The 26,820-nt window shown below is 37.1% G+C and overlaps 8 protein-coding genes across 8 annotated transcripts; 6 read left to right on the top strand and 2 right to left on the bottom strand.

Annotated features, from left to right (window-relative positions):
• Positions 1-134: 134 nt before the first annotated feature.
• GCK72_025069 (uncharacterized protein) lies at positions 135-1,812 on the top strand (the record flags this gene model as incomplete). Its single annotated transcript, XM_003094442.2, has 3 exons — positions 135-306; positions 356-484; positions 533-1,812. The coding sequence occupies 3 exons, from the start codon at positions 135-137 to the stop codon at positions 1,810-1,812; spliced, it is 1,581 nt and encodes a 526-aa protein (XP_003094490.2).
• Positions 1,813-9,182: 7,370 nt separating this feature from the next.
• GCK72_025070 (uncharacterized protein) lies at positions 9,183-10,788 on the top strand (the record flags this gene model as incomplete). Its single annotated transcript, XM_053736181.1, has 6 exons — positions 9,183-9,269; positions 9,663-9,812; positions 9,866-10,117; positions 10,257-10,364; positions 10,412-10,579; positions 10,675-10,788. 6 exons carry the CDS (start codon positions 9,183-9,185, stop codon positions 10,786-10,788), a joined length of 879 nt encoding a protein of 292 aa, XP_053579747.1.
• A 188-nt stretch (positions 10,789-10,976) lies between these two features.
• Positions 10,977-11,448, top strand: GCK72_025071 (uncharacterized protein; the record flags this gene model as incomplete). The annotated part of the gene is made up of 3 exons (XM_003094447.2): positions 10,977-11,036; positions 11,092-11,217; positions 11,275-11,448. The coding sequence occupies 3 exons, from the start codon at positions 10,977-10,979 to the stop codon at positions 11,446-11,448; spliced, it is 360 nt and encodes a 119-aa protein (XP_003094495.2).
• A 585-nt stretch (positions 11,449-12,033) lies between these two features.
• On the top strand, positions 12,034-12,774 carry GCK72_025072 (uncharacterized protein; the record flags this gene model as incomplete). The annotated part of the gene is made up of 3 exons (XM_003094457.2): positions 12,034-12,165; positions 12,266-12,397; positions 12,448-12,774. The coding sequence occupies 3 exons, from the start codon at positions 12,034-12,036 to the stop codon at positions 12,772-12,774; spliced, it is 591 nt and encodes a 196-aa protein (XP_003094505.2).
• A 1,408-nt stretch (positions 12,775-14,182) lies between these two features.
• On the top strand, positions 14,183-15,058 carry GCK72_025073 (uncharacterized protein; the record flags this gene model as incomplete). The annotated part of the gene is made up of 3 exons (XM_003094475.2): positions 14,183-14,257; positions 14,695-14,877; positions 14,927-15,058. 3 exons carry the CDS (start codon positions 14,183-14,185, stop codon positions 15,056-15,058), a joined length of 390 nt encoding a protein of 129 aa, XP_003094523.2.
• A 356-nt stretch (positions 15,059-15,414) lies between these two features.
• On the bottom strand, positions 15,415-15,877 carry GCK72_025074 (uncharacterized protein; the record flags this gene model as incomplete). Its single annotated transcript, XM_053736182.1, has 3 exons — positions 15,415-15,513; positions 15,594-15,740; positions 15,788-15,877. 3 exons carry the CDS (start codon positions 15,875-15,877, stop codon positions 15,415-15,417), a joined length of 336 nt encoding a protein of 111 aa, XP_053579748.1.
• Positions 15,878-19,839: 3,962 nt separating this feature from the next.
• Positions 19,840-20,742, top strand: GCK72_025075 (uncharacterized protein; the record flags this gene model as incomplete). Its single annotated transcript, XM_003094449.2, has 3 exons — positions 19,840-19,902; positions 19,956-20,129; positions 20,194-20,742. The coding sequence occupies 3 exons, from the start codon at positions 19,840-19,842 to the stop codon at positions 20,740-20,742; spliced, it is 786 nt and encodes a 261-aa protein (XP_003094497.1).
• Positions 20,743-22,793: 2,051 nt separating this feature from the next.
• On the bottom strand, positions 22,794-26,229 carry GCK72_025076 (uncharacterized protein; the record flags this gene model as incomplete). Its single annotated transcript, XM_003094448.2, has 18 exons — positions 22,794-22,835; positions 22,880-22,987; positions 23,035-23,128; positions 23,173-23,249; positions 23,296-23,395; positions 23,444-23,513; positions 23,566-23,662; positions 23,706-23,850; positions 23,900-24,024; positions 24,068-24,184; positions 24,235-24,369; positions 24,415-24,505; positions 24,559-24,689; positions 24,735-24,848; positions 24,893-25,021; positions 25,133-25,240; positions 25,554-25,608; positions 26,171-26,229. 18 exons carry the CDS (start codon positions 26,227-26,229, stop codon positions 22,794-22,796), a joined length of 1,797 nt encoding a protein of 598 aa, XP_003094496.2.
• Positions 26,230-26,820: the final 591 nt, after the last annotated feature.

Below are 26,820 nucleotides of genomic sequence, written 5' to 3' on the forward strand. Positions count from 1 at the left end.
ACCAGCTGACTTACTTTCACTATTTTCGCATGCTCACTTTTTTCGTCTATCGTGTGAAACTCTCCTGTTTTTTTTGTCTTTTTTTTCTAATATCTTCCTGATAATTCTCTATTGTCTATCTTCCAGGTATTCCAATGTCTGAATCTCTTAGTCACCCTTATGCCAAGAAACCGAAACTTTACGAATGCATCGGGCGGAAAGAGTATTCTGATTTCAAGGAGACACCTCGTCACAGCCGCCTACAAATTATGAAGTCTTTCTTCACTCACTCTCAGATTGACATTTGCTCTCTTCGAAATTTGGCTGGTTTGTATTAAATTTCTCAATTTTACGAATTGATATAGCTTATTTGCAGGACTTCACGGGCGAATCAATCCTTATGGACCATATAGCATCGCAGCTTGTTTGAGTGGTGGTGCTACTCAAGTAGAAGAAAAAATTACGAATGTTTATTTGAATCTCAAATACTTCCCATCCCGTTTCGGTAATTGAAACAGAAAATTTTCTAGTAAAATCTTCTTTTTTTTTCCAGAGTCCATTATCAGAAAAAAGTGTTCGAGCACGACATTGAATGAGATGGCCAAAAATGGAGTCTGCCCGACCGAACAGCTCCCGTTTACTATTTGTCAGTGTGATGGGGACGTACGAACCAAGCTTCGGTCACAATTCAAAGAAGCGGAGACGTCTTTGGTGCTCCAACAAATGGAGAATGAAGAAAATGAAAAACTTCGTATCGAAAGAGAATCAAATATGTCTATACTATCTCTGTTGAAGGCTAAGAAGAAGAGAATGTCATACACACTCGCAGAATCATATGGAGATCCACTGAAAAAGTATGTTGAGTCGTTACAAAAACATCTTTCCGGTCCGCTTTTCATCGAGCCCACTCCTGAAAGTATTCCAACAAACTCACAACTCGCCAATTCCAATCCTCCAAAGAACAATCGATTAGATGAGTATCAGTCACCACTTCATCGTCTTCTTCAATCCGCAGAGCCTGGAAAAAACGGTTTGGCTTATGTTTCGGAAGTTTTGAGTGCTGACTTCGTCTTTGAAAAATACCAGCCCGAAAGCGCACCATTCAATGGTTCCATTCCCCCTCTACTCCCTCAACTGTCACAGCCAGCTGATGTTAATTATTACAAAACAATTGCAAAGTGCGCGTCTCAAGAATCTACTTCTCAGGGAAACCCTGCAAATTCACAATTTGACGGCTTACCTAATAACCAACCGACAGCTGAGTTCTCATTATCATTCTCCAGCTTTCTCCAATGCTCAGAGCCTACGAAGAAAGGTTTCACGGAGGAATTAGACACGAATACTTATCAAGAAACCAGCTCCCAGACCAACCTAACACCATCAATTTCTGCAACACAAGCTGAGAGGAGTTTGGCGTGTCTGATGGACTACGTCCATGAGCAGAATATGAAAATGACACCTGTCGAGAAGCAGTTCCTACACGAACATACATTTGCCGTACCCGCACTGCCCAAAAGATTCCAACCAGCGGATAATCATGAATCAAACAGGACGGAATTATGCAAATCACTGCTTCTTCATGAAACGCCCTCACATAACTCGGATCGAGCTATTCTTGCCGGCGGTGACTTTACGTTTTTGGTCGACTATGTGAATAAATTAAATACGGAAAGAAGCCAAGGGGCTAGCCGGTTGCCACAAGTTGATCCGTTTGTTCCCATTTCGAAACTCGCATTGCCCCAACGAGCACAAGCAGAAAGAAAATATACAGGAACTTCAAACTGTGCACACGAAAAAGATGACTGTATATTACTTTCCAACTCATCGAGTTGACACAATTATGGAGACTGATATTCTTTGGTGAGTGGTTTTTCCCCAGACTTGCAACAGGCCGGATTGGGCCAACTAGAGATTTTTCACCAGTCCGGCTTCCAGTACAAAAATGTAAAATATGAATTTATTCAAATTTTTATTTATTTTTTCGCAAAAAAAGTTGAAATGTCGACTGTGTTTTTAACTACTGATAACCAGTCCAGCATACATAGGATTTTTGACTATTTTTGATAGAAATTTCGAAAAATGTCAAAACATTTTGTGAAAAAATTGTGCATATTTTTGACTCCGGGCCGGCAAACATTTTCAACGACCGAGCCAAGATTTTGGAAGTCTGACTTTTACCAGACGTTGTTTTCTTTCAATTAACTCTAAATGGTTTTACAGATTGAAACTGTTTGGTTGATAACGTTTGCATCGTCTTTCATCCTAACCATTGGTATATGGTTTGACTCCTATTGATAATTATAGCTTTGTGATCATGCATATCCATATTTTACTTATCTTAATTCAATTGATCAAAATCTGAAAAAATCAAAAATAAACTCCTTTTCTGGCTTCTAATTGTAAAATAAGAATATGAGAAAACGAATGGTTTTTTTTTCTAATGAAATAGATGCGATGGCATTTGGACAAGGGTAGGATCACACCGCGGAGATAACATTCACCACCGCGCAGTGTTGTTTTTGTAAAGAAAAGAGGGAGTTTGCGACAAGACGATTTTGCCAGCAATAAATGAGTGTCAGTGGTATCTAATTTATTGGAAGCCTTTTAGATTTGCCAAAGCGGAAATTGCTGAAATATGTATGTCGGTGTTCTAATACATCTACATAGATAGGGTAAAATATGTTATCAAGGGTATTGATGATTCAAAATCTTCGAAAAAAAAAATTTCAGTATGCTGTACTTAGCGGATAGTAAAACATTGAAAAAAAACTGCGTATCAATATCACCAACACATTATTACCAGAAAATCACTAGTCTCTGAAGGAATTATTTTAGCAAGTCTTACTGTACCCAGGGAACATAAAATTTGTGCATGTCATATTTGTACTCAAAAATTGGTCTTTTGATTACAACATCCTGTTTCCTGCACTTTTTCTTCCTTCGTGATTGTGAATCTGAAAAACATTTTTCTACCCTCCTCAACTTGTTCGTCACATATTCGACCAGCGTCCTCATCGTCTGGATCTAGAAAAACGAAGGCAATTTCAGACCTTGAAACGTGTGGAGCGGCGAGTCTAATAAGGGTGTCCTACTCAGAACATCTTTTTTTCACATGTGATTCAGCAGACGTTATCAAAAAAGAAGAAGAAGATGTATGTATGTGAGCGCGAAAAATTTTTGTTTATGAGTGTGTTTCTTTTCGAAAATTAAGTTCATTGGCCCGATATTAGCTTCGAAAGGATTCAGACACACGTCGGAAACGTCGTGAATGAAGTTCTGAGTATCCTGCGTCAGTCGGTAAAAACGTTAGGCTGTTTCGCCTTTTTCACATTTCCGCTCTGAGTGAATCCGAGTAATTTTATGATGCCAATGTTCTTCAGCTTCCTTCTAAAGTCAAATGCCATCGAGCACCAATTATTCGGGAAGAAATCACCCCCCCCCCCCCCTAACCAGAGTAGGTCTCTTTTCTTCAAAATGGGTCTTCCTTTCTTTTCACAACTGACACTTTTCCCCAAATCAATTCCAGAACAATACCCAAGCCCGAAATTCCAAATCCAGTTCCTTCTCAAAAAACGCTTCTCCCCCATTCCTCTAATTCCTTCGTCAGTTGGGGGAAACCTATAATTTAGCTCTCGGTATTGGTGGTGGTGTCAATCTTAGTGACGTGGCTATTCAATTTCGCTTTGTCTTCCTCGCGCTTTTTTGCGCTTTCTTCCACAGCTCCGTCTTCCAGCTCATCCATCTTTTTACCCACTGCCACCAACCATTTTTTTCTCTTTCTTTTGGGGTTTTTATTCATTTCCCTTCATTTCCTTTCAATCACTCTTACTGCCATTCTCTTGGTTTACGGTAGTCTTTTTTATTTTCTTATTATTTTTTTGAGCCAGTACATATTCATATCGTCTTTGCATAAGTACCAGTGACTAACGCTAGGAACGTACCAGAGTAAGTATGATATTGATTTTTCCATTATCGATATTTCGGTTTCTCATATTGTCTTTTCTAAAAGCCACCTGTTGAAACCATGCTTTTGATTTCTGTCTGCTCCGTCACAGAACAGAAACCGAGGCCCATTTTCTCTTTTTTGAAGTTCCCATGCTTACCCGAATTTCAAAATATTGTAAAGAGAAGAATCATGCACAAAGCTAAATCCGTTGTTTTCCATGACGCGAGAATCTCTATGGTAGCTCCCGTCACGATTCCGATTGCTCCGGGATACGTGCCCACGATGTCGCAAGATGTCGAAAAGAAATTCGTGTTTCTCGTGACATGTTCTCAAGTGGATTTGAAGAAGAGCCACTTTTCTAGCTCCGTTACCACTGGAAACATCTCAACTCGGCTAGCTACCGTATCCCATGTACACGTGTAGGAGATTTCAACTACGTTTGTAAATTTGCTCTATTTTTGGATTGCTGAAATAGGATATTCCTGTGATAAGAGAAGAGGAAGATGTAGAACATTTGTCTAGCCAATATCTGAAACTTCAATTTATTAAGATTTATCTTCGCCAGAGATTCTGAGATCATGATTCGTTTATTTAAAACTTTTAAGCAATTCCTTCGTCATCCTCTTCCTCCAATTTTCATTATTTTATCTTATTGCATTCGTCTGGTCAAGACTTCTCCAGACAAGGCACAAAAATGAAACATTCCCTAACTAAACAAACAATTTTGGTAAAGAAATTAGATTCGGTACTCCTTTTGGTCTTTTTCGGACCTTTTTTACAATAGGTTCCTAGAAAACGCTGAAAAAAAAAACAAATGTATTAAAGGGCACTGCCAAATGGGATTTAATGAGAATTGGATTGGCGCACAAAGAGAAAATAAGAAGGGAAAAAAGAAGAATTTTGATACAATAGGACTAACAAAAACAAGGTCAGTACGTTTTGATACGGTGTGGGAGAACCATTCCCAGTCTTTTTTTTTAACTTTTCTCTCGCTCACCTGACCACACTCCGTCGCTCCTCTCATTTCATGATGAAAAGGTATAGAGCGACAAGATAGCAATCAAGTTCTTTTTCTCCGCCGCAGTACGCACTAGTTTTCGTCGCCCTTATAGCTCAGTGGCAGAGCGCTGGTCTTGTAAACCAGAGGTCCGTAGTTCGATCCTGCGTGGGGGCATGACTTTTTTTCTTTTTTACACTTTTTGTTTTTAATATTAGAGTTAATTGGGACACGCTGAAATTGAAAATACATTCTGGTTAATATAGAAAGTTCCGATTTTTTTTCATTTTGTGTAAGTATGACGCAAAATTATTTCAACTCATTAACGGTTTTCCCCCGAGAACATTTTATGTGCTCCGGACCCATTTTTGCGTGACCTCAATCGTATTCAGTGAGCTCCAGCTATACCATTAAATTCGTCATTTCTTTTCTTTCCCGAATTCGTCCTAGCAATAGTACACACGAGCCACACAGGACCGGCGCCATAGGTTTCAATGGAACATCTGTCCCGTTCTTACATTTTCGTTTATGTTTAGTAGAGGTCCTAATTTATGAATCTCCCTCAGGTTTAGTAAATTGCTGTTTTAATTTTAGAGAAGGTTCATCTCGCATCCCATTAATGTGACCTCGATTTAAATTTATTTCCCGTCTTCCTGTATTAGTTTATTTATTATTATCTTTACGTTTTTTAATCATGAATTGTCACTCGAATTTTTCTATCAACTATTTTTCAGATCATACCACCTTTCTATTGTTTCACATTCGATCGATTCAACTTTTTTCTCTAGATGTTCTTCTAGCTCGAGCACAGTGAGCGAGGGGAGTGGAAAAAAGTGGGCGGAGCCTTGGAGGGACTCGGTGGCCGGACCTTTTTTGGCTCATTCGACAGCCTCCATTCTCCTGCAGAGGGACCGACGCGAGCGCCTGCTCATTTCCATGACAGTGCGCAGGTTTTTTCGAGAATGTTTTTTGAGGATGTGGATGGAGACTGAACTTCTCGGTGGGAGGGAGCTGTCTACATATTGCAAGTTAGTTTATTTTCAACTATGTTTGTAGAGTGTCGGGGTAGGGGGGTATGCGGTATGAGGAGGGGATTTTATAAGAAGTTCAGGGCGGGGATTCAGTCAGATGTCTTAAAATAGAGCTTACGCGGATCGAGATAGTTTGGGTAAAACAAAATGGGATAGTGTAATCAAAGTGGGAAACGCCACGTCACAAATAACTGCGGGCGTGGATCGGGTGCTAGTAAAGTGCTATGAGAAGCAGATATTGGGAAACCGGGAAAATACAAAATCGCTGCGGGCAGTAGAAAGTTTTATATTAGATATGATATGACCCCGCAGATCGGCTTACTAGCCTCCAGGTTACTAGGCCTCCAGGTGACCGTGGAGTTATGAGACATGACTTATATCATTGGAAAGCTGAAATCACGATGATTTCAAATTTATATTCAGTTTTTGCCCTCGAGGCCTGGCATTCAAGAAAAACGAGCTCAAATTTTGGACTGCTGACAAGTCACTGCCTTTCCGACGTCTGAAAAATGTAAAGACTTGTCAGTGGACCAAAATTTGACCTGGTTTTTTTCGAATACCAGGCCTCGAGGGCAAAAACTAAAAATATATTTGAAATCAGCATGATTTCAGCTTTCCAATGACATATGTCACGTCTTATAACTCAACGGTTGCACGGAGGCCTTCCCTAGTTAGTACGGTAAGGAGATAGAATCTTGCAATATTGAATTCCGCCGTCTACCATGAATTCCATAGTTGTTAAGGATCGGGCCGGGCCGGGCCTTGTTAACAAAATTTACGGCCCGGCCCGGAAAATTGGCGCGAAATTCAAAAATTCAAATTTTTATGGAATTTTTGAATTTTTTCGCGAAAAAGTAAAATTTTCGACTATCACTCAGAATTAGAAGAAATTCTGAAAAATCATAAAAATGGTCACATTTTTGATGAAAAATTTCAAAAATTTCAAAAAAAAATAGGGAAAAATGGATTATTTTTTGAAGTCGGGCCTTCGGGCCGGGCCGGGTCTTGAAAATTTCCTACCGGCCCTGGCCTTGACAACTATGATGAATTCTATACCACTAAGGTATCACGAGAAATAGAGCGAATTTCGAAACTTTGAATTAGGCATGATTATTAGGATGCAAAATGCATATCAAATGCAATTCCATATTATTATCATCCGCGTTCCTAACAACCGTACAGAGTTAATTCGAGAAATCAAAATTTGGGGTAAAAAGAGCATGTTCGATGTGCTTCTAACCACCGCTATTGCGTTTACCTGTTGGGGTAAACCCACCAGATCCCACTATGAATTTCATACCCCATTAATATTTTTATTATCGTTTTTATTACACTAACAGGCAAGATTTGGACAGGATTTACGACTGAATAATGGACCTGAATAGAGGGGAATACTGTAGTTCAGCTAACTTCAATTATTTTACGAAAACCTTATGGAGAATGGAGTGATGGAGCATCTAACTTTACAGAAGTGAAAATAGTTGGTCATGTGAAAAATCTTCGAATGACAAAATTGATAAAGCTTCAAACAAGGAAAGTCTTCGGAGACGTGGCTTTCAAACTGTCTATAAATATAGTTATAGATACTTTCGACTACGTGGAGTCCATTTCTGCAATCAAAACCGGCTAAATCTCTATGCCAGCCGAGTTATGAGTTCACAAATTTTTTGAATGGTTTTGCTTTTTTGCATGAAATTCCAAATTGGCAAATAGTATACGCATATTTTCATTTTTAACGTACGAGCCCAGGAGTATCGCTGGGGGACACATGTGAAACCACGGGGGTGGCGTATATGCAGCCGATTTGGAATTCCATTTGAAAAGCTTGGCCATTCGAAAAACTTGAAAGCTCATAACTTGGCTTGCAGAAAAATTCAGCTCGTTTTGATGGTAGAAATGGACTCCCCGTAGTCGAAAGTACCTTTGCCCAACTTTATAGATTTGAGTAATGAAATTTAACTGTCTTTAAAACCCCTTGTAAGCGCTTGAAATCGGACTTTTCACTTTTTTCCGGTCGTTTTGGAAAACAATTAGGAGAGTAGCCAAACTTTCACAGAGCCTGAAGACATAGCTGGGGACGAGATTTCCAAAGTGTTAAGAATATAGTTTTGTTGTTAACCGTTTTATGACTATCCTGGACGCGCGAGAAAAGTACGCTGGACGTCCCCAGGCGTCCTATATCCAGCGCTACTCTTTGTTTTTTAGAATTTCGAAATTCTCGAAAAATCAGAAGAAAATTTTTTAGCTGCTCAGAGCGGCACGTAATAATTAGCTGAAGAAATGGAGCCGTTCAACATACAATTTATTCGATGCACAACTTTTTGGGCGCTCACTCACATGACTTTATTCTGAAGAAAAAGAACGAAGCATACACATGCTTTATTGACATCATCCCTCAAAGACAGTTCTCACATTTAACATTTTTGGGTCGGCACCACCCAAGTACAGCTATACGATTTTCTCTCGATATCAAAATCATTTGACGAATGATCTAACTTCTAAAAAATCGCTCATGTTTCTAGAATCATGCTTCACCCAATTTAATTTTTTCCTGGAATTGCAAATCTTAATTTTCAACTTTCCAATACTGTTCAAACTATTAAATTTGACTGAAATTGAGTCTGGACCTTGCTGCTTTGCAATCAAATCCTTTTTTAAAGTTTTTTTTTAAAGATTGGCACTTTTTATACCTACCACTGTCCGCTCACCTTCTCGTCTCAATATTCCCACTAACAAAGAAAATATTTGAAGGCACGGCTTTCAGACGATCTATAAATTTGGTTATGGGTACTTTCGACACCGGGGAGTCCATTTCTGCAAACAAAACCCGTTTTGACAAGTTTGAGATCTCATAACGTGGCTCGCAGCGACATTAAGCTGGTTTAAATCTCAGAAATGGATTTCCTAAAGTTGAAAGCACCTATAACCAAATTAGTAAGCCGTTTGAATTCCGCGCCACTAAATACTACCCTTGTTAGAAACCAATAATCTTTTTATTTATTTTTCTAATAAAACAGTATTAATCATTTCTCTCTTTCTCTCTCTGGCCAGAAAGAGGAAGAGCACTAATTTGTTACCATTAGACAATTATTCATTTTCATCTTTACCCTCATGTCACTTTCTTTTTTCATTCTCACTGTTTATCGCCCGATGTCTTCTTCTCCTTTTTTCTTCTTTTTTCTTCCTTTTCAAACTGTACATATTGATTGATGTTTTGAAGGGATAAACAATGATGAACGCTGTATTGGATCTCCATCCGGAAGCCCAGCTTGATGCAACTATCGATGCACAAATTGTCACCGTCATCGCTCTCTTGGTAGGTTTTCGGGTCAAATGTTTATTTTTATTTTGTATGGGAAAGGTGAAAAATTGTTTTTATTTGAAGAAAAATGGAGGATTTTCTCTGATAACTATACCGTTGAAACAATTAATTAGTAGTTTCAACCATACTCGTGGAAGCCCGGGTACTTGGCGCCAAAATTCCAATTTTTTGGATTTTTTAGAGTTTTTTTTGCAAAAAAAGTCAAGTGTGTAGCATTCAGAATTAGAAGAAATTTTGAAACGGCTTGAGAAATTTTCACATTTTCGGTATGAAATTAAAAAAAAATTCATTTTTTGAAGCCGGGCCTAGAAGTATATAATCTTAAAATTATATGTACGGTTTGCAAAACTCACTATTTACATTCCCTCACATTTCCGTTCCCTCCAGAATACCTCCATCAGAAAGTACATGTGGACTGGTGGTTGGGACTTCTTGGACGAATGGTACCCATATATGATGGCAATTTCTGATAATATAAGAGAGTGTCTTCAACAAATCTACTGCTCAGATAGTAACTTTGGAAGGAGAATGACATACGTAAATTTTGAATGTTGTGATAGTGATAGTGATGCTATAGTGATATTGTTCAGGAAGAGTCGTTGGCAATGTTAAGTGTTCTCCGGGAGATGGAAAATTGCATTCTAGCAAAAAATAAAAAATTGGACAGTCAAATCCTCATGCGAGAGCAGAATAAAAACCGTTCTTTCGAGCCACTCGAATCGGAGTGCTACCGAAAAATTGGAGAGATTGTGACTCTAACTGTTAGCAATAGATTAATATATTATTCTCTTTATTTTGATGGTTCAGGAGCTGTCAATTGTGATGGACTGCTCCTCCAGTTTGTTAGTCCCAAAAAATTTCGACAGGAGTATTTACAATTTGATGTTCTTTGTCGTAATTGGAAGACGTTACCGCGTTGGCGACTTGAACGACGTAAAATTTGATTTTCAGAATTTTCTGATACCAGTTTTACATTTTCAGAAACAAATCCGTGATTTAATGCCGACGATTTCCGATGAGCACGCAAAGCTTCTTCTTCAAGTCGAGAAGATGCGTGCACTTCCAGGAGGGGAGATTTTAGAACACATTGTATGCTTCTAGAATAATTTCTAGTTTATCATTTCCGATTTTTTCAGCCAATGGTAAATACCAACACCACTGATAATGGAAATCGCATGATCACCGAGCTGACGACAATGACCAAGTATCTCGTCCAGCATAGATTCTCAAGAAACTGGAGAAAAGCGATCATAGACAAAATTGCCGAGATCCAGCCGATTGTTGACGAGGGACGTAACACTATGGTAAGGGAGCGTTCGGAAAATTGTAAATGGGTGGCTTAATTAGCATGTGTTACAGTTTTTTGTTTTGTCGGCGCACTAGTTATCTTGATTTTCAGGAAACTCGCGAGGCCTTTCAATGGCTCCATCAAAAATACTACCGTATTCGGGAGGAATATGAGCAAGCCAAGAATCGTGCCGAGAGATCTCCAAATCTTGATCGTCAGAAATAATTTTCGAAATGTGAAAATGTGGAATTCGAGAGACACTTCTATTCTTCTTTGTATAAAGTTATTGCTTGCAAGATATTATAATTCATATTTTTGTAAGAAAGGTTCTCTTACCTTCTGATATCTATCCTGTTGACTTATGTAGCTATTTAATTTCTGATCTTCTATTCCAGAACAATCTTTTCGAAAAGATGGCTATGTCAAGAGAAGAGAGAATCGCCGAGTTTTTTGTCAAAGTCGAGATAAAAATGGTAAGAAACTTGCTCGATTACATTATCATTATGTAAGCTAGCAACTTTCTTACAGGACTCGATCGTTCAACTTTGTGATGATGCGGAGAAAGCATACGAATCGGCTGAGTGGGACCAGGAGAGAAGATTGACTCTTCAGAAGTTCGATGCGATGGTCAAGACTGCAGAAGGAAACAATGAGGTGATTAGAATTTGTTTTCTGATTCTAATTCATTTAAATCATATTCTTCATTTCCAGGCTGCCAAGGACCTTCTCATCCGCGCTCTCAAGTCATGCCTCTACCGTGTCTGCTTCGCCCACAAACTTGCTGAATTCGGAATCTTCGTCGTCTTCGATGGACCAGGAAAAGTGTTCCCAGTCCCAGGATTTCTTGTTCGTCTTCTCAAAGGTGGAGAATACGAGAAGCTGTGAAGGTGGACTATGACAAACACATTTATATAATCATGGGGTTTTTTTTATTCTTGGTGTCATTAACTTTTTCGTAGACTTTGATTTTTTGTAGTAACATCTTCATCTGGGGGTTTTCTTTTCTGTGTATCTCACTAACAACTGAATTTTAATTTTTCTCTTGATACAATTCTTCAATTTCTCTATTACACCATCTAAGTTCATTATCTCCATGAGTATACCATCGTGTCGATATATAAGGCACCTTTTCTGAGAGTTATTCATGACGTAAGTAAAAACCTGGCATGACTCTAATAAAATGTAAGTTCATTAACATCACCACTCTAATTTATGTGACTGAACACTTTTTCTTCTCCTCCTGAGTCAGTTTTTCTCAATCCATCCCTTTTTCTTCTATTCCATCATCCATTTCTCAACTGACTCCCCACTCCTCTCTCATTCAATCTGTACTATCTGATAAATGATTGAACCTGTTTTTCATATATGTTTTGTTTTTATACCCAGCTGGTTTGACACCATTTTGATTACTTTTAATTCAAATTGTTGTCTTATCGGTTTTAATCAATTGATTTAGTTTTCAACTCAAACATGTCTCCCCTCATGAGTCGCGAAATTGTCTTCTGCATTCCAAACGACCGCCCAGATCTTCAGATGACCGAAGAACAGACAAAAGTCAATGATGCAACCAAAGAAATTTTGAAAGCTTGTGTCAATGAGTTGGTGAGTGAGTTTATACAGTGAGTAATCATAAGAAAAAAACTGAGAATGAGATGATACCATTAAATTTCTCAAATTACCAATGCATAATGTCTTTTTGCAGTATTTCGTTATCAAAGCTCAACCTTTCCCCTTCACTCGAGTACTTCGATTCGCCGACGTTCTCATGGAAAATGATCGTAAAATTATGGAAATGCTAGACAAAAGACATCTAATCACCCCTGAAGTCTTTGAGGTGAAAATCAATCCTAAACAGTTTCACGATCTCAATTTCTTCTTTTTCAGAACGACCAAAAAGTTTTCATGAAGATCATCGAGGACTGGCAGAAAGAGATCGCAGTTCGATACATCGAACTCTACAAATTTCTGATGTATGTCGAAGAGACACACGCCTACGAGGGATTCCGATCCCTTTTCGACCTGCCGGATGTGGAAAAAGACATGAGCGACGAAGAAAGGCATATATCAAACTTTGTTAACAGGAAATTCGTTTGGATGAATTCTTCTGTAGAGCCCTCATGGCTCTACAACAGTCTCCAATTCTATAACACCTTGCAATACGTCCAGAACCCCATAAAGACAAAGATCTTGGCACGATATGGACCGGAGTGACACTGATATTTTGTCCACTCGGCCCGATGTTCCTTCCGATTTCGAGATCTCCATTTAACTGTTTATGCCAAAAAGACAATTCAAAACGTTATTTCCAAAATTAAACCTTCTTATCTGAATCGACGCAGAATCTCAAATATAATTTGCCAAAATTCTTTCAAAAATTTCACTCAAAATTTTCAATGCCTCCTTCCAACAAAATATCCTACCTTCTTTTTGGATTCTGACTCGATTTATATAAAACGGATAATTGCAAGAATTAGCACAATTCCCCGTCAGTATCAAATTTCCCATTTGACTTGCATTTACTTCCAATAAAACTTCCACAAAATATGCAACCTGAGTTTTCAAGTGTTCCAGACCTGCAGAGATTTTCATTTTCAAAAATTGAGATCACATTACATACATCGGAAGATCCGACGTACTGGTGAGTTGACAAAAAAAAGAAACATGTTATAAATATTAATTTTCAGGATTTTAATTGTCAAAGTGGTGATTGCCCTTGCAGGTGGATGGTCTTAATAATTTAAATTTCAGAAGTTCACCAATTATGTCCAACGTCATTGGAATTTGTATACTGCTTCCTTTTCTAACGTAAGTTTACAAAGTTGTGAAACATTTCAAAAAAAGAAAATGTGATAACTTATATAAGTAACTTCCTGCTCCTCAAACATAGGTATAGGGTGAGCAACCCTTTGATAAAAAATGTTACACTGACAATTTCGAAACAGGAGGTCTCCACCCCTTAAACATTTTTTTTCAATCACGTGGTGTTGCATAGATAAGAAAGCGTAAAGCTGCGTTGAGTTTTTTCTCTCTCAAAGTTTATTATTCAAAACTGACTTTTCCGTAACATAAACAGGTATGACAATTGAATCACACCATTTTTCTTTGAAATCAAAAACCTTCAATGCTTTTTTCTTTCAATTGACGCACTGTATAAAATACGATTCTCGAGTTATTTTGAACATCTAGAGACACAAAAAAAGACGACAAACATTAATTTTCACCTTTCTTGTTGCATAAGCGTATTAAAACACTCATCCCTAAAAAAATTGATTTGGAATTGAGAGTTTATTTCTAGAAAGTTTTTTTGAGTTGTAAGTAGGCTCATTAAGGTTTACTGCCGTATTAACTATCTTTAGAAAAACAAAGTATTTATTTAGTTCCTACCGATAATTCTAGGAAATTGCAGAAAATTTTAAAGTTCTGTTGAAAATTGTTATCAGATGAGAGTGAAGTGATTTTTTACTTTGACAAAATTCCGTCTTTCGATATTTCCCTTTACACACTGGTTCTTCTTTTCTTATGTTTGTGCACCCTTTTGATATTCATTGAGCTGTGAAGGGCATACTTTCACTCTAGTAAATCATTATTTCTTCAGATTGCCTTTTCATCACGGGTCGACATGGACACTTTGAGAACCTGTCACACCTTCATCATTATTTTTGATAACCTGATCACATTAGTCTGCTTTATTGTGGTGAGTTATAATAGAATAGATTTTTATCTGAGATTCTTCATTTTTCTAATGATAATGTTTTTCTCCGACTTACCTAGTTTTTTTTCAGTCTTCAACCAACCTTATCTACCCGTTGCGCTTACTCCAATGGTTTGAGAAAAAAACAAAGTACATTCAAAAGAAAACTAGGACCGTGAGGAAAAACACAAAGCGAATATTACTGGTGAGTTTCAGAAATTAATGACGTGATGACTTTTATTGTGAAACATTCCGCAAAAGTTCGAAACAAATTTCATGAGTGTTTACACCTTCTACAAGAAACTGATAAGCCATTATCATTATTCCGTTATCGGTGTAGAGTTAGTGAAGTTTCTTAAAAAGTCAATTGACATTCGAAAAGAATAATAGGAAAATGATCATAAACTTCGAAGAGTATAACTAAAAGTCAATAATTACAGCCTGAGTACACGTTGTTGTTCCAAGTGTCATGGACTCGAGAGAAATTTCTGAAGATTCTGGAAATCCTGACAACTGATCTACTAGGAGGAGATACCAACACTCCTCAAGACTCATTATCAGACTGTGGATTGGCTGATGATTGCTTAAAGACAGGGAATGGTACAATTGTTGGGATTTTAGAGGTGAATTTTATATATTTGAATTTTCGAATTCTTATACTTTTGTTTTCAGAAATTACAACTCAAAACAACCGATGTACCTGAAACTATTCTTGATGAGGATGATCCGGAGTCAGCTCTGTACACTTTTGTTACAGTTGTTCTGTTTGGATTTGTCTCTTATGTGTTTTCTGTAATTTCTTAACGTTTTACTTGCCTTGTACCCTTTTGTAGATTATAAATTGTAATTGAAAATTCCTTTAATCTGGTTTACAAACGTTTTTCATTCTTTACTATCAATCGGTGCTGACTTATCATCTCATTGTTCCATAATTGGCAATTACTGTTTCCATTACTGGCCTTAATTTATAATATTGCATTTTCTGTTCTGTTTTATTACACAAATTCCATATTCTGTTCAAAAGACTTTTATTAAATAAACATTGGTTCTCCAATGGAAAAACCCCAGAGATTTACGACAAATCAAAGTTTTATCAAGACAAATTACGGAAATCAAAGATCTGATCAACTCAAAACTGCAGAGCAAACCAAAGTGCTTGTTTACCAGATGAGTTGACGGTTGAGGCTGATCTCGTGGATCACCTCCATAAGCTCCGAGCGGCTGCGGTTGTAGAAGTTGGAATAGACATTGAAGTACTCCTGAAAAGACATATTGTCTGGGTGCAAAAATAGACTCGGTCCCTAGCAACTCCACGCTCTATTAAAATGTGAGTGCTCACCCTGAGATGTCCGAATGGGAATTCTCCCTGCAGATTGAAGTCGATCTCGTCTATAAAGAAGTTAGTCTTGATCTTCATGATGTGGTAGTTGTCGATTCTCTCCTCTGGATGATTTCCCATCTTGTTGAGGAAATCGAGAAGGATTCTCTGGAAAACAAGATGATTTAGGAAGTACAAGACAAGGTGGCTGTTACCAAGTTCTCGCGGAGGCTGACGAACTTGTACTTGACAAACTCGAATTTCTCGAGCTCGTAAGTGTAGTGGTCCTCGGCGGTCATAATCATGTTGACTTTTTTTGACTGCGCTGAAAAATGATAGTTCGATGATGTGAAACACAGGTCTGGAAGGTTATGAGAAAAAAAAGTGTCTGCCATTTCAAATCGAATCAAGATTCTTGATGAGGAACAAAAAAGTTGTTTTCTAATGCAGTCAACCAGGTGTGGGAGTATGGACACAAAAAATGGCGCGCGCGCGTGCGTGAGACTCAAGATGAAAGTCAAAAAAGAGTCCCGAGCAGAAAAGAGCTAACGAGAAGAAAAAGGAGACGTTGTGGGCAGGAGTATGAAAAAAGGAGGAGAATGAATATTTCCTAATGAGATGAATGATGATCGTTGACTAGCCGAAAAATGAAAAGGAGAACGTGAAAAATGCGTAAAAGATTTTGAATAAAGATGAACACATTCTCTTCTATAGAGCTTGATGGGGTGGGGTGGAGAGAAAAAAGATGACGGAGATGTTCTTCTTTTTTTCATTCGCTTTTCTCTTTTTTTCTTCTTATTTTTCCCTCTTATAAATCCAGAGGAATCCAGAGGAAATTGTTGAGCCAGTGAGCCGCGAAAGGATGTTGAATAAGACAGAAAGAAAGAGTAAATGTATGAAAGAAGACGGAAGATGACGGTGATCAAGAGGAAATGGGAAATGAGATGAGAGCGGCTCCTCGGAGCTGAGCTTTCCTACGGAGTCCACGTCATAATGTTCCACATTTATAGGAGCATGCGGAATATTATGACAAAGTAGTGAGTCTCCGCTGTTTACGATTTCCTTCTTTCTCACATATCATATCTTAAGAATTTCGCATAGCTACTTGAATAGAATATAGAAAAATGAAACTCTGAAATGAGACAAAGCGAATTGAGTTATTACAGTTTGAAATATGAAGAGAGCGCCTCCCTAAGAAGATCTGAACTGATCATCAGGTGGCCTAAGAAACATGGGCGGGACTATATATGAATTTGTTATGGGCGGAGCCAAAAATTGAGTGGACAGGAATTTGAGAGTGAAAGAATACATAGAATAAGTTGGTGATGCGCTCCGTCACATTTGATTCCTAGAGCCGCCTTTTAAGTTTTATACTAGCCGATAACGAATGCTACAGACTTCCTAGAACACAAATACACATTTTCCAAATAAGCAAAGAAAAAATGTGTCGGGACCCCAAGAAAGCGTCACCACTCACCACACCGTCGAGAATCATCGTCATCGTTTCTGAATTTCAAATGAGGACAAAAAAACGCAAAAAAAAGAGAGCCCAAAAAAAGGGAAGAAGAAAGAAAATGAAGACGAAAGGGAAGGAGAAAACGTTTGAGAGCAACATTTGTTTGTGACCTACAAAAAAATTTTCATTAAAGGCAAGAGGCATATAAAAATAGAGCGTGCATGTATTCGAATAAAGATGTCTCACATTCGATTTGTTCCGCTTCGGTAACATTTCTCCGTCATTCCTTCGTTTTCGCGCTTTTTTTCATAAAGAGCAGAGAGGACTGTTAGAGAATGGGACTTTGAGAACGGAAGGAAGCTGTCTCGGCAGGAATGTCTCCATTAGTAACAGTCACGGACTTTTTAGAAAATGAATATCTCAGACATTTTTTTGGAAGACTAGAGCAAAACGGAAAAAAGCTAAAAAGAAAAAAAAGGATGACTTCGAAATAGTAAGCTTAACAGAAATGAGAAAAATGAGAATTGAAATGCGATACCTGAGTTTCATGAATCTATAAATGTAAACATATTTCTTCTTTTTTGCTTTCTATTCATATTAATTTCCTTTTTTCAAAGCCTTTAGAAAACGGATGCGGGGCAGGAAATCCGAAGTCTAAAAAGGGTTTTGAAAGGAAATGATAACCAAATGTTGTTGATCATCAATTCGGAAAGTTATGCCAGAGAACTCCAAATGATTTGTCAATTTTAATTTCAACATTTATTAAAATTCAGTATTCGTGTTTGGTGAAAAAAAATTGGTGAAATTTTGAAAAACCACTAAACAAATGAAACTAGAAAAATGAATGAAGTTTCACCGCCATATCGTTTTTCAACAAGCCTACGACTTCTCTAAGTTCCGAATCACGGAAATCACAGATGAGAAATCTAAGACGATTGATGAAAACCGCTCAATGAAATCCTCCCACATATTTCATTACGCCCAAATTCAACATCCTGGGCTTTAGACAAAAATCCTGTATGAGTCTGAATAATCCACTACTCTGTTCTGACCAGAAATCCGATGATATGCTTTCTGTGGAAAATATGAGCTCGAGTCATATTCTTTTAGGAAAATTACATTTTGTTAAAGAGGGAAATATTCTTGTTAATAAGTTATCAAAAACAAGGTATAGATATACCTATAAACTTTTCCAATCTATGTACACTTATTACCAAAAAAAGCAAGCATAGGAGATATTGGACACCGCCGTCGTTTTTTCAAAAAAAAATAGAGATTAATGTATCTCTTAAAGCATCGAAATATAAAAGCCCTTTGAATCGAAAGCTTTTATATCTCGATGCTTCAAGACATTGAATATGGATCACTCATTTTATAATGTTTCACTGGAATCATGTAGACTAGAATCCCTGGAATATCGCCGACTAATTTGTGACTTACCATATATGGAAGTTTTCATCCCGGTCATTCCAAACCAACAAAACATCATCGGATTTATCTAAATTTCTCACTTTGAACTCGTGTAATTACTGTAATTTTATCCCACTAACATGTCCTTCATATCTTTTCCCGGTTATCGTATAAGAAGCTTGCATTACGCCAAAATAAATAAATTCATTATTCGATCAGCAACTTCAATAACACTGTTAAGCGGATGTTCAGGTAAAACCCACGGTAATAAGATAAACCTCCGCATTTACGCAAAAACGCCATCTGAATGAATAATTCGAGATGAGACTGAAGTTATTAGCACATGTGATAGAGACATATACCATGATCTCCTCTCATTTTTATTATTTTCTGGGGTATTGACGTAAAACTTGACTTATCACAATATTATAAACGATTTAGAAAAAGTTTTCGAGTTGTTTTCGGAACTGATTGAAGAACAGTGGAGCGTTGAGAAGCGACTCAATTTATGGAACGAGGAATATACTTGGGATCTTTCAAAAAACGCAACTTGCTACTGGGACATACCAAAAAACTTCAAAAAGAGAGAATTGCCAACGACCACATACTATGAATGTCAAACAAGCATTGGGAAGCTCGATGAGTAACTTGTTGATATGGAAAAATGATGCAATTAACTAGACATTATTTCAGTAGGGTCCTTTCCATATTAAGTATAACGGATCCTTTCCATATTATGGCTGAGCCAAAATCAAAAATTCTTTTGAACAAAATTTTTAAAGAATATTTGAAATTTTTTGAAATCTTTCCGAAGACGTCAAATTTTTTACTTTTTGTCTGAATTCAATCAGAAACTAGTTATGCATCAAAAAATTGAACTTTAAAAAAAGTAAAATCTTTTCAAAAAAATTCAAGGTTAAAAATGGTTAAAAATTAGTGTGGAGTACAACATATTTATTTTTTTTTAATTAAAAAACTATCTCTCATATCTTTTGCAATAGCGAGCAACTGACCTTCATCATTATTCCTTTCTGATGATATTTACAGTTTCTCTTTTATTTACATTTAGGTTCACTTCCAGACTAATAAACAATTTGGTAAGCGCCGAATTAATTCTAATTATATCTCTGTACCTAACCCCTGCAGTCGGCGTTCTTTACAAAACCGGAATCCTACGCTTTACTTTGCTGATGAACTTCGTATTCGCTTTCTCATTTCCATTTTTTTCCTCTGATATTATTCCAAAAAGATAAAAGCCCGTTGCAGTGTTTCTGGGAAATTTATGTTTTATGATATGCAAACAGTTCTCGACGTGTCCTCTCTTTTTCGTATTTCTACTTTTTTGATTTTTCGACAGCGGCCGTTCATTTTTTTCTTTTCTCTCTATTTTTCCTCCCGGTAATGGTTAAATCGCTTAAAGAGTTGGCACTTGATATCGTCAAAGGGGACCCAATATGGAGTCTGGTAAGTACACAATCAACTCTATTGTCAGTTTTTAATCATATTAATATTTGCAGAAAAGTTGGCGTATTGTCCAAACGGAAAAATCCGAAGTTGTATTGAGAAAGCAACCTGAGCCAATGAACGAATACGTGGATAGGAAACTGGCGGCAGTTCAGTTTTCCTGGTCACTTCAAGGGAAGTATAGAGGAACATCAGTTTGGTTCAGTAGAGAGCATAGGGTCCGCTCGGTAAGTGTTTGAATTTCAAAATATTTTTATATTATTATCATTTTTTTTATTATTATGATTCCAGAGCTCAGCTGCAATTATCTCTGCGAAATTCAATAATCACTTCCGAAACGTTCAATTCTGGAAGTATGTCTTTGGTCCGACTCAACCACAACAACCGCCGAGCTTGCCACGCCAGTTGAACTCAGTCAGCCGCCCAATGGATCGGGGTCATCAACAGCGATCTCTAGCGGACCGACCATCTGATCCCCGCTCGAAGCGCCCATCAACCCGTTTAGGACAACCAACTGATCCACGTCTTCAATGTCGGGTTCATCATGAAGCAATACCATCTGACCCGCGTGTACGCCGTCACCCCGGACAGGCTGACCAATTAATTGATCCACGTCAACAAGTTCGGATCAACCAACCTGGACATCTTTTTGATCTACGTTCTCACCCTCAATCGAGACCACGAGGGTTTTATACTGATCCAAGTCTACGCCGTCATGCCTGTCAAGAGACTAACATATTATCTGATCCACGTCAACGTTCCAGCCAACCAAGACAACCATCTTGTCCACGCGAACATTTCCAGCCTGGACATGCTGTTCAAAAACGTTCTAATCACTAAATGATTTTTTTTTCTTTTGTTAATGTTTAAAAATACTGTGATATTTCTTTGAACTTGAATCCGTGAGTAAAATAAAATTTATTTTGTTACACATAAAAACACTTGAATACTTAGATCAAGTTATTGCAGGTAAAATAGGCGCAACAGCAGAGGATCTATAAGCCATGGCTCTGAAGTCGGTTTTGAAAAACTTGATAATCTTCTCAAAGGTAAATATTGAAGTGAATTGGATGACAGCTGTGAAAAGCACAATTCTTCTCATTTCATAACTTATGTAACAATAATACAAATCTTTATTATCCAGCTCGTAGATGGTGTAATAGAGTATAAATATCTGAAAATGCTTGTTGCTTTGAAGTTACCGATTTGAAACTAACGTTTGCAAATAATATTGGAAGACCTTCATAAAGAAGTGCAACTTCTGGTTTATTCCGCCTATCTTGCCTTGGTCGTTTGAAAATATTTACAAACAACGCTAAATATAAAATAAATACAAATACGAGAGATCCAAAAAAACAATAGCTGAACTTGTTGAACACTTTGGCAGGTTCCCTGATCTTATCTTTATAGGTCACGGCTCCGTATAATAAAAGATAAATGAAACATCTTATAAATAATGAAACAACTAGAATCAACACTGAGTAGATACGAATGGCTGTTCTGAAAAAAAACACTTTTAGAAATATCCTATCAACAACCTACGGTTTTATAAGAAATTGCATTTTAATTGGTAAGAAAATAATCATGAACCGTTGAACAGCAAGTAGAAAAATGAAACTATTGAGAAAAGAACCGCACAAAACCAGATAATATTGGAAAAGCTTAATGTTCCAATAAAATGTGAAGGATCGTGCTAATATCGCAGTATTCAGTAACACTCGAGTTGCTTTACGCATGGTGCTACAGTGTTTTGTCACAGGAAAATCAAACTCTGTGCTGTAATGTTTCTCATAGTCTTTTTCTAAGCGAAATACATACATTTTGTACAGAAAGAAACAAAATACTTTCAATATACAATACATTGCAGGATGAAGCGAAGCTAAAGCAATGTAATTCATAACACTTTTGCATTTATTGAATACTTCCATCTTTCGTCTTCTCAAAACTGTTTTTATATAAAACGGTGTCATGAACGTTATCAGAATAGTACAAAGAACTGCAACAGTACAACTGAAATCATTCTGAAACTATTTGAAAAGAAATTTGAGAACTGATGTTTTCATAACTATTTTACCTGCTTATCATTGATAGTATAGCTTTTATCAATAATATCAACGCCAATAAAATAACCAAGACTTCTTATAGTGTACCTGGGGTTAAACATCTTCAAAAATTGCTGGTGGGTCGACTTCTTAGTTATGATATACTTTCGGAAATGCTATCAGAAAGGAGCAGCTGATTTTGGTATTCTGAGAAATCGTGCAAATTTTTCAAATAAAAGTGACTAGCTACAAAATACTGAAAAGATGTAAACATAACAGTTTTAGAGAAATAAACTCGAAATCACACAAGTCAGTAAAACATGGCCGCTTTTCAATTGAGATTTTTTTTTCAAAAACTTTCTAAAATCGAACTTTTTACGATTTTACATTCATAAAGTATGTCATTGCGTTGAAGTCTTTATTGATATAGTTATTATCCAAAAGCACATTCGAAAAACTGTGAAAAAACATTTATATTCGTTCAATTGAATCTGGAGCATATTATCATGGAAAGAATACTCATCGCTGGTTTCATGTGCTCCCATAAAGTTGCCAAGACCTCTTATAGTGTTGTTTACAGTAATTATTTCGAGATGAACACTGTGGAAAAGCAGTTGATTTTGGTTCTAATTGGAAATCATGCTAGTTGGCTGATTAGCAACAAAATATTGAGTGAGAGACAGAAAACTAAACTCCTTGAATTCATTGAATGCATTGAAAAAAAAAACGATAATATACTTAAATTCATTTACAACAGGTCAAACTAATGAGCGAGTGAAATATACGATGTTTTTTTCATTAAAGAATTAAATTACTATAGGATAATTAGGACAATCCAATTTATGCCTTTCAATTCATCTGCCGACGCAACGAACTGACGTCGTCTTCCCTCTGAAATCCGTTTACACTATTCAGCATTAACTGGGAAAACTAACCCTCTTAGTTTCATCGGTAATCTTTTTATCCAATACATTCTTGACAGTAGTAACCGATTCCGCTAATTTCTTGATTGCAATCTTGCACTCATCCACATCTCGTTTCATCTAGAATCTCAATACTAAACAAACTTTCCAAATGAGCTCACTAATACCTGTTGGTCCGAAGACGCAGCGGTTTTACCACCACTATATTGTGTTTGTTGCAGTGTTGTGAATGCTTCTTGCAGTTCTTTGATTGCCAAATATCTTCAAAAAAGTAATAGGTTTTAATTGACACACAAGAGTCATACCTCTCTTCCTCTTCATTGTCAATTCTGGTATTCAACTGGTGCTTGATATTATCGGCTTTGGCTGACAACTCGTTCAACTGAAAATTCCCTTTTACTTGCAAAAACCTGCCGCATTTCACTTACATCCTGTGGAATTTGTCTCTCCACTTTGTCTCGAATCCTATCCTGCGCTTTTTCCATATCTTCTTGCAATGCGTCCATCTTGTTTAGTTGAGCTCGGATTCTAAAGTATCATTTTTCAGATACTGGACTTAAAATTGTTTAGCCTCACTTATTAACGTGTTCTCCATCACCCAGATCGGTCAACCGTGTATTCATCTCTTTTCGATCATGATAGAATCCTGATTTTAACAGTTATTCATGTTCAGAACAAACAGTGAGTCAGTGACTTACCTTGTTGAACCCTACTCATTTTCTCTTCTAACTTCAGCAGACCTTCCATACTCAGTTTATTCTTATCGGCTGCAATTGCCTCCATTTCACGTCGGAGCTGAAAATAAGCAAATTTAAAGTAAAACTATGGTGATACATACTGCATCAGTATCGAGAGCTGGCATCTGGACATTATTCTTTCCATTTTTCATCTCATCAATCGATTTGTTCATTCCTCCAACATAATTATTGACTCTTTCCTCAATATCCGTCATTTTGGCAAGCAACCCTTTTTCATGAAGCTTTCTTAATTTGTCATAGTTTTTAAAATTTGTTTTCTTTTAGACGAACTTACCTTGCTTGGATTTCCGAGTTCATCAATTTATCTATCTTGTTATTTCCAAGCTCTAGGTGATGCTCTAGAGCCGCCAACGCCTCATTCACTTTTTGGAATCGTTCTTTCTGCTTTGCTTTCTCACTCTGAAAATTAATTCTTAGTATGTTTAATTTAAAATTCTACTACAGTAATCTGCTTCATTGCCACTTCGAGTTGTCCAGTGAGGTCTGCAAGTTTTGCTTCGTAACTATGACGCATCTCATTTTCATTTGTAACTATTCTCTCAGATTGTGCGCGGATCATCTGAAATTGAAATAAAACAACAACTTCTGTGTGTTAAACAAGCTTCTTACATTTTCCAAAACGGCAATTCTCGACGTTAAATCATCTTTTGTCTTTTGTTGGTTTTCCGTCATTTTCCGTGTAACTTCAGCAGTAATCAGATTGATCTTATCGTTCAATCTTCTAGTTTCTTCATTTAGTTTTTCCTAAATATTTGTTTCATTTTATCTGAATAACGCATTTCACCAAACCTTATCGACATCCCCCTTTTTAGACAGATTAGCCATTATATCCTGACGTGCGAGGTCCTGTTGACGAATCATGTCTTGTAGACGTTGAATTCTAAAATATACAGTTATTTGCATTTTGATGTCTTGGAATTTCGTTCAACTAACCCATCGCCAGCAGTCTTACTATCCTTCTCGCGGTCTCGCTGTTCCCGACTCAAATTTTTCTGAAGATCCATAACCTGATTGTGCATATCTCTAAGTTTCGAGTCCAATTGAGAAGTAGCGTTGGATATTTTCTGAATATCTTCTGTCACTTATTAAATTTTCAAGTTGAGCCTTACTGATGGGTCTACAACAGGTCTACTCTTCATCTCACTGTTGATATGCATCAAGTCAGTCACTTGACGGTCCATCGAAGTACGTAAGCCAGCAATATCGTTATTCATAATCATGAGCTGAATTATATCTTTAGTGGGATGGTTTTTTTCTCCTTTTTTACCTTAGCATCCATTCCATTCATTTGTCGTCGAACATCATCAAAATCTCTCGATTGCACGCCGGAGGACTCATTATTTTGAAGTCGTCTTGTAAGAGCGTCTTGGTTCTGCTCCAAACGTTTTCTAGCAGCCTACAAAAAGATATTTCATTAAATCCACAATACAAAATATGTTTTGAGGAACTTTCAGTACACCGAAAAGGGTAATTCATAACATCTACACTCTTCTTCTACTCAATGTACCTTCTCCGCCGTCGCCAAATCTCGATTTTGTTGTTGCATTTGTGCCAGCTGACTTTGAAGACGAATAAGTGCTCCATCATCACCTGTTCTTGGTGGTCTTTCAGGTGTCTGAATTATAGAAAAAAACAGGTACAATATAAAATTTCAAGGGATTGTCAGGATATCAGGTTGCATTCGGAAAAAACTATCAAATAGGAAATGGGAAAGTTGATTTCAGAGAAAACGGGTAGATAAGGATAGTTGCACACTCAAAAACAAAACGTTTCACTGCAATTACTTGCGCTTTCCTGACAACGCGTCGTGTTACAACTGGTGTATCGTAAGAACTTGAACGAATCTGAATGTTCGGACAAAAATGGTTAGGAAAATATTGATTTTACGGAATGGGATGCATGACAGAATAGGAAATGCGTTTGTATACCTTTGGAGTAATAGCATGTCCCTCTTTGGGTGCCTTGGGTCCTTGTCCAGATGGTCTGTAATCATTTGGATACTTGAAGCTGTCTAGAAACAATTTTATGTTTTCAATAATTCGTGCCCGGTTTTGTTTTAATAGTTGAGCAAGAAGGCTTGAAGACAAAACTCATAGATATTGCTCGATCTACAGTACCGGCCAAAAACATATCATATTTTGTCTTATTCAGTTGAAAGCACCAACTTTGAGAGCGCGTCATGGTAAAACTAACTGTCACACAAATAGAGTGAAACTCCAATTTTGTACTTGGGAACTTTTTTGTACGGACGCTCCCTAGCCAGTTACATCTCGACAAAATAATTTCTTCCTCGAATTGATTCATTTCAGTTGCTGTTTTTGAGCAGTCTACTTGAAATTACTACAAATCTCTAGGAAGTGCCGGTACAGAAAAGTTGATAACTACAAAAATTGAGATCTATTTTTAATCTGATCCATAAAAATTTACTTTGTGGGCAAAAATTGATCCACTATGGCACACTCTCGAAGTTGGATATTTTCAACTAAGAAAGGAAAAATATGATAACATTTTGGCCGACTTTACTGAAAAATATACAAAAACTCACGCTAATCCCAAAATAATATCCTTTGCAGTATCTCTAGCGCCTCTGGTCCTTCTCGACATTTTTGGTTCCGAATATACTGAATGAGTATGCCCCTAAAATCCTCTCATCCCGTGCCCTGCCATCCTTTTCCCCTAACAACCGTTTTTTCCCTTTTTTCGAGTAGCCATGGATACTTTGTCCCCTCCCCAAGAGTGACGAAACATCCTTTTGTTTCGAATCCCTTTTCATTTCTGTTGGCGACTTTATTATTTCCAAAAAGCAAAAAAAGACGAAGAAGACGAAAGTAAAGTGAACCAGCAAGACTATGTATTCATTTTCAAAAAGAAAAGAGTGGGAGGAATAGGGAAAGAGTCTTGAAACACTATAAATGTATTGAGAATTAGAAATAAAGTTTGAAGAGATGGAAAATGTATTTTCAATTGTAAAATAAAAAGGGAATGAGGAGAGAAGGCGATCGACTTGAACCAATTTCGATGATGTTGATGTTGAATTTGATTTAGAAATCTTTTTCCACCTCCAACTTGGATCTGAAATCATTTAATTAATTATTTGGCTTTTCAATGTTGTTTGAAGAATCAGAAACTCAATCAAACATGTTAGAAACCAAAGTTGAACTGTTTCAAGTATAAAAGCCATTTTCACCAGGAAGA

Source organism: Caenorhabditis remanei, chromosome X (assembly GCF_010183535.1).
Source record: "Caenorhabditis remanei strain PX506 chromosome X, whole genome shotgun sequence".
Taxonomy (NCBI): Eukaryota; Metazoa; Nematoda; class Chromadorea; order Rhabditida; family Rhabditidae; genus Caenorhabditis; species Caenorhabditis remanei.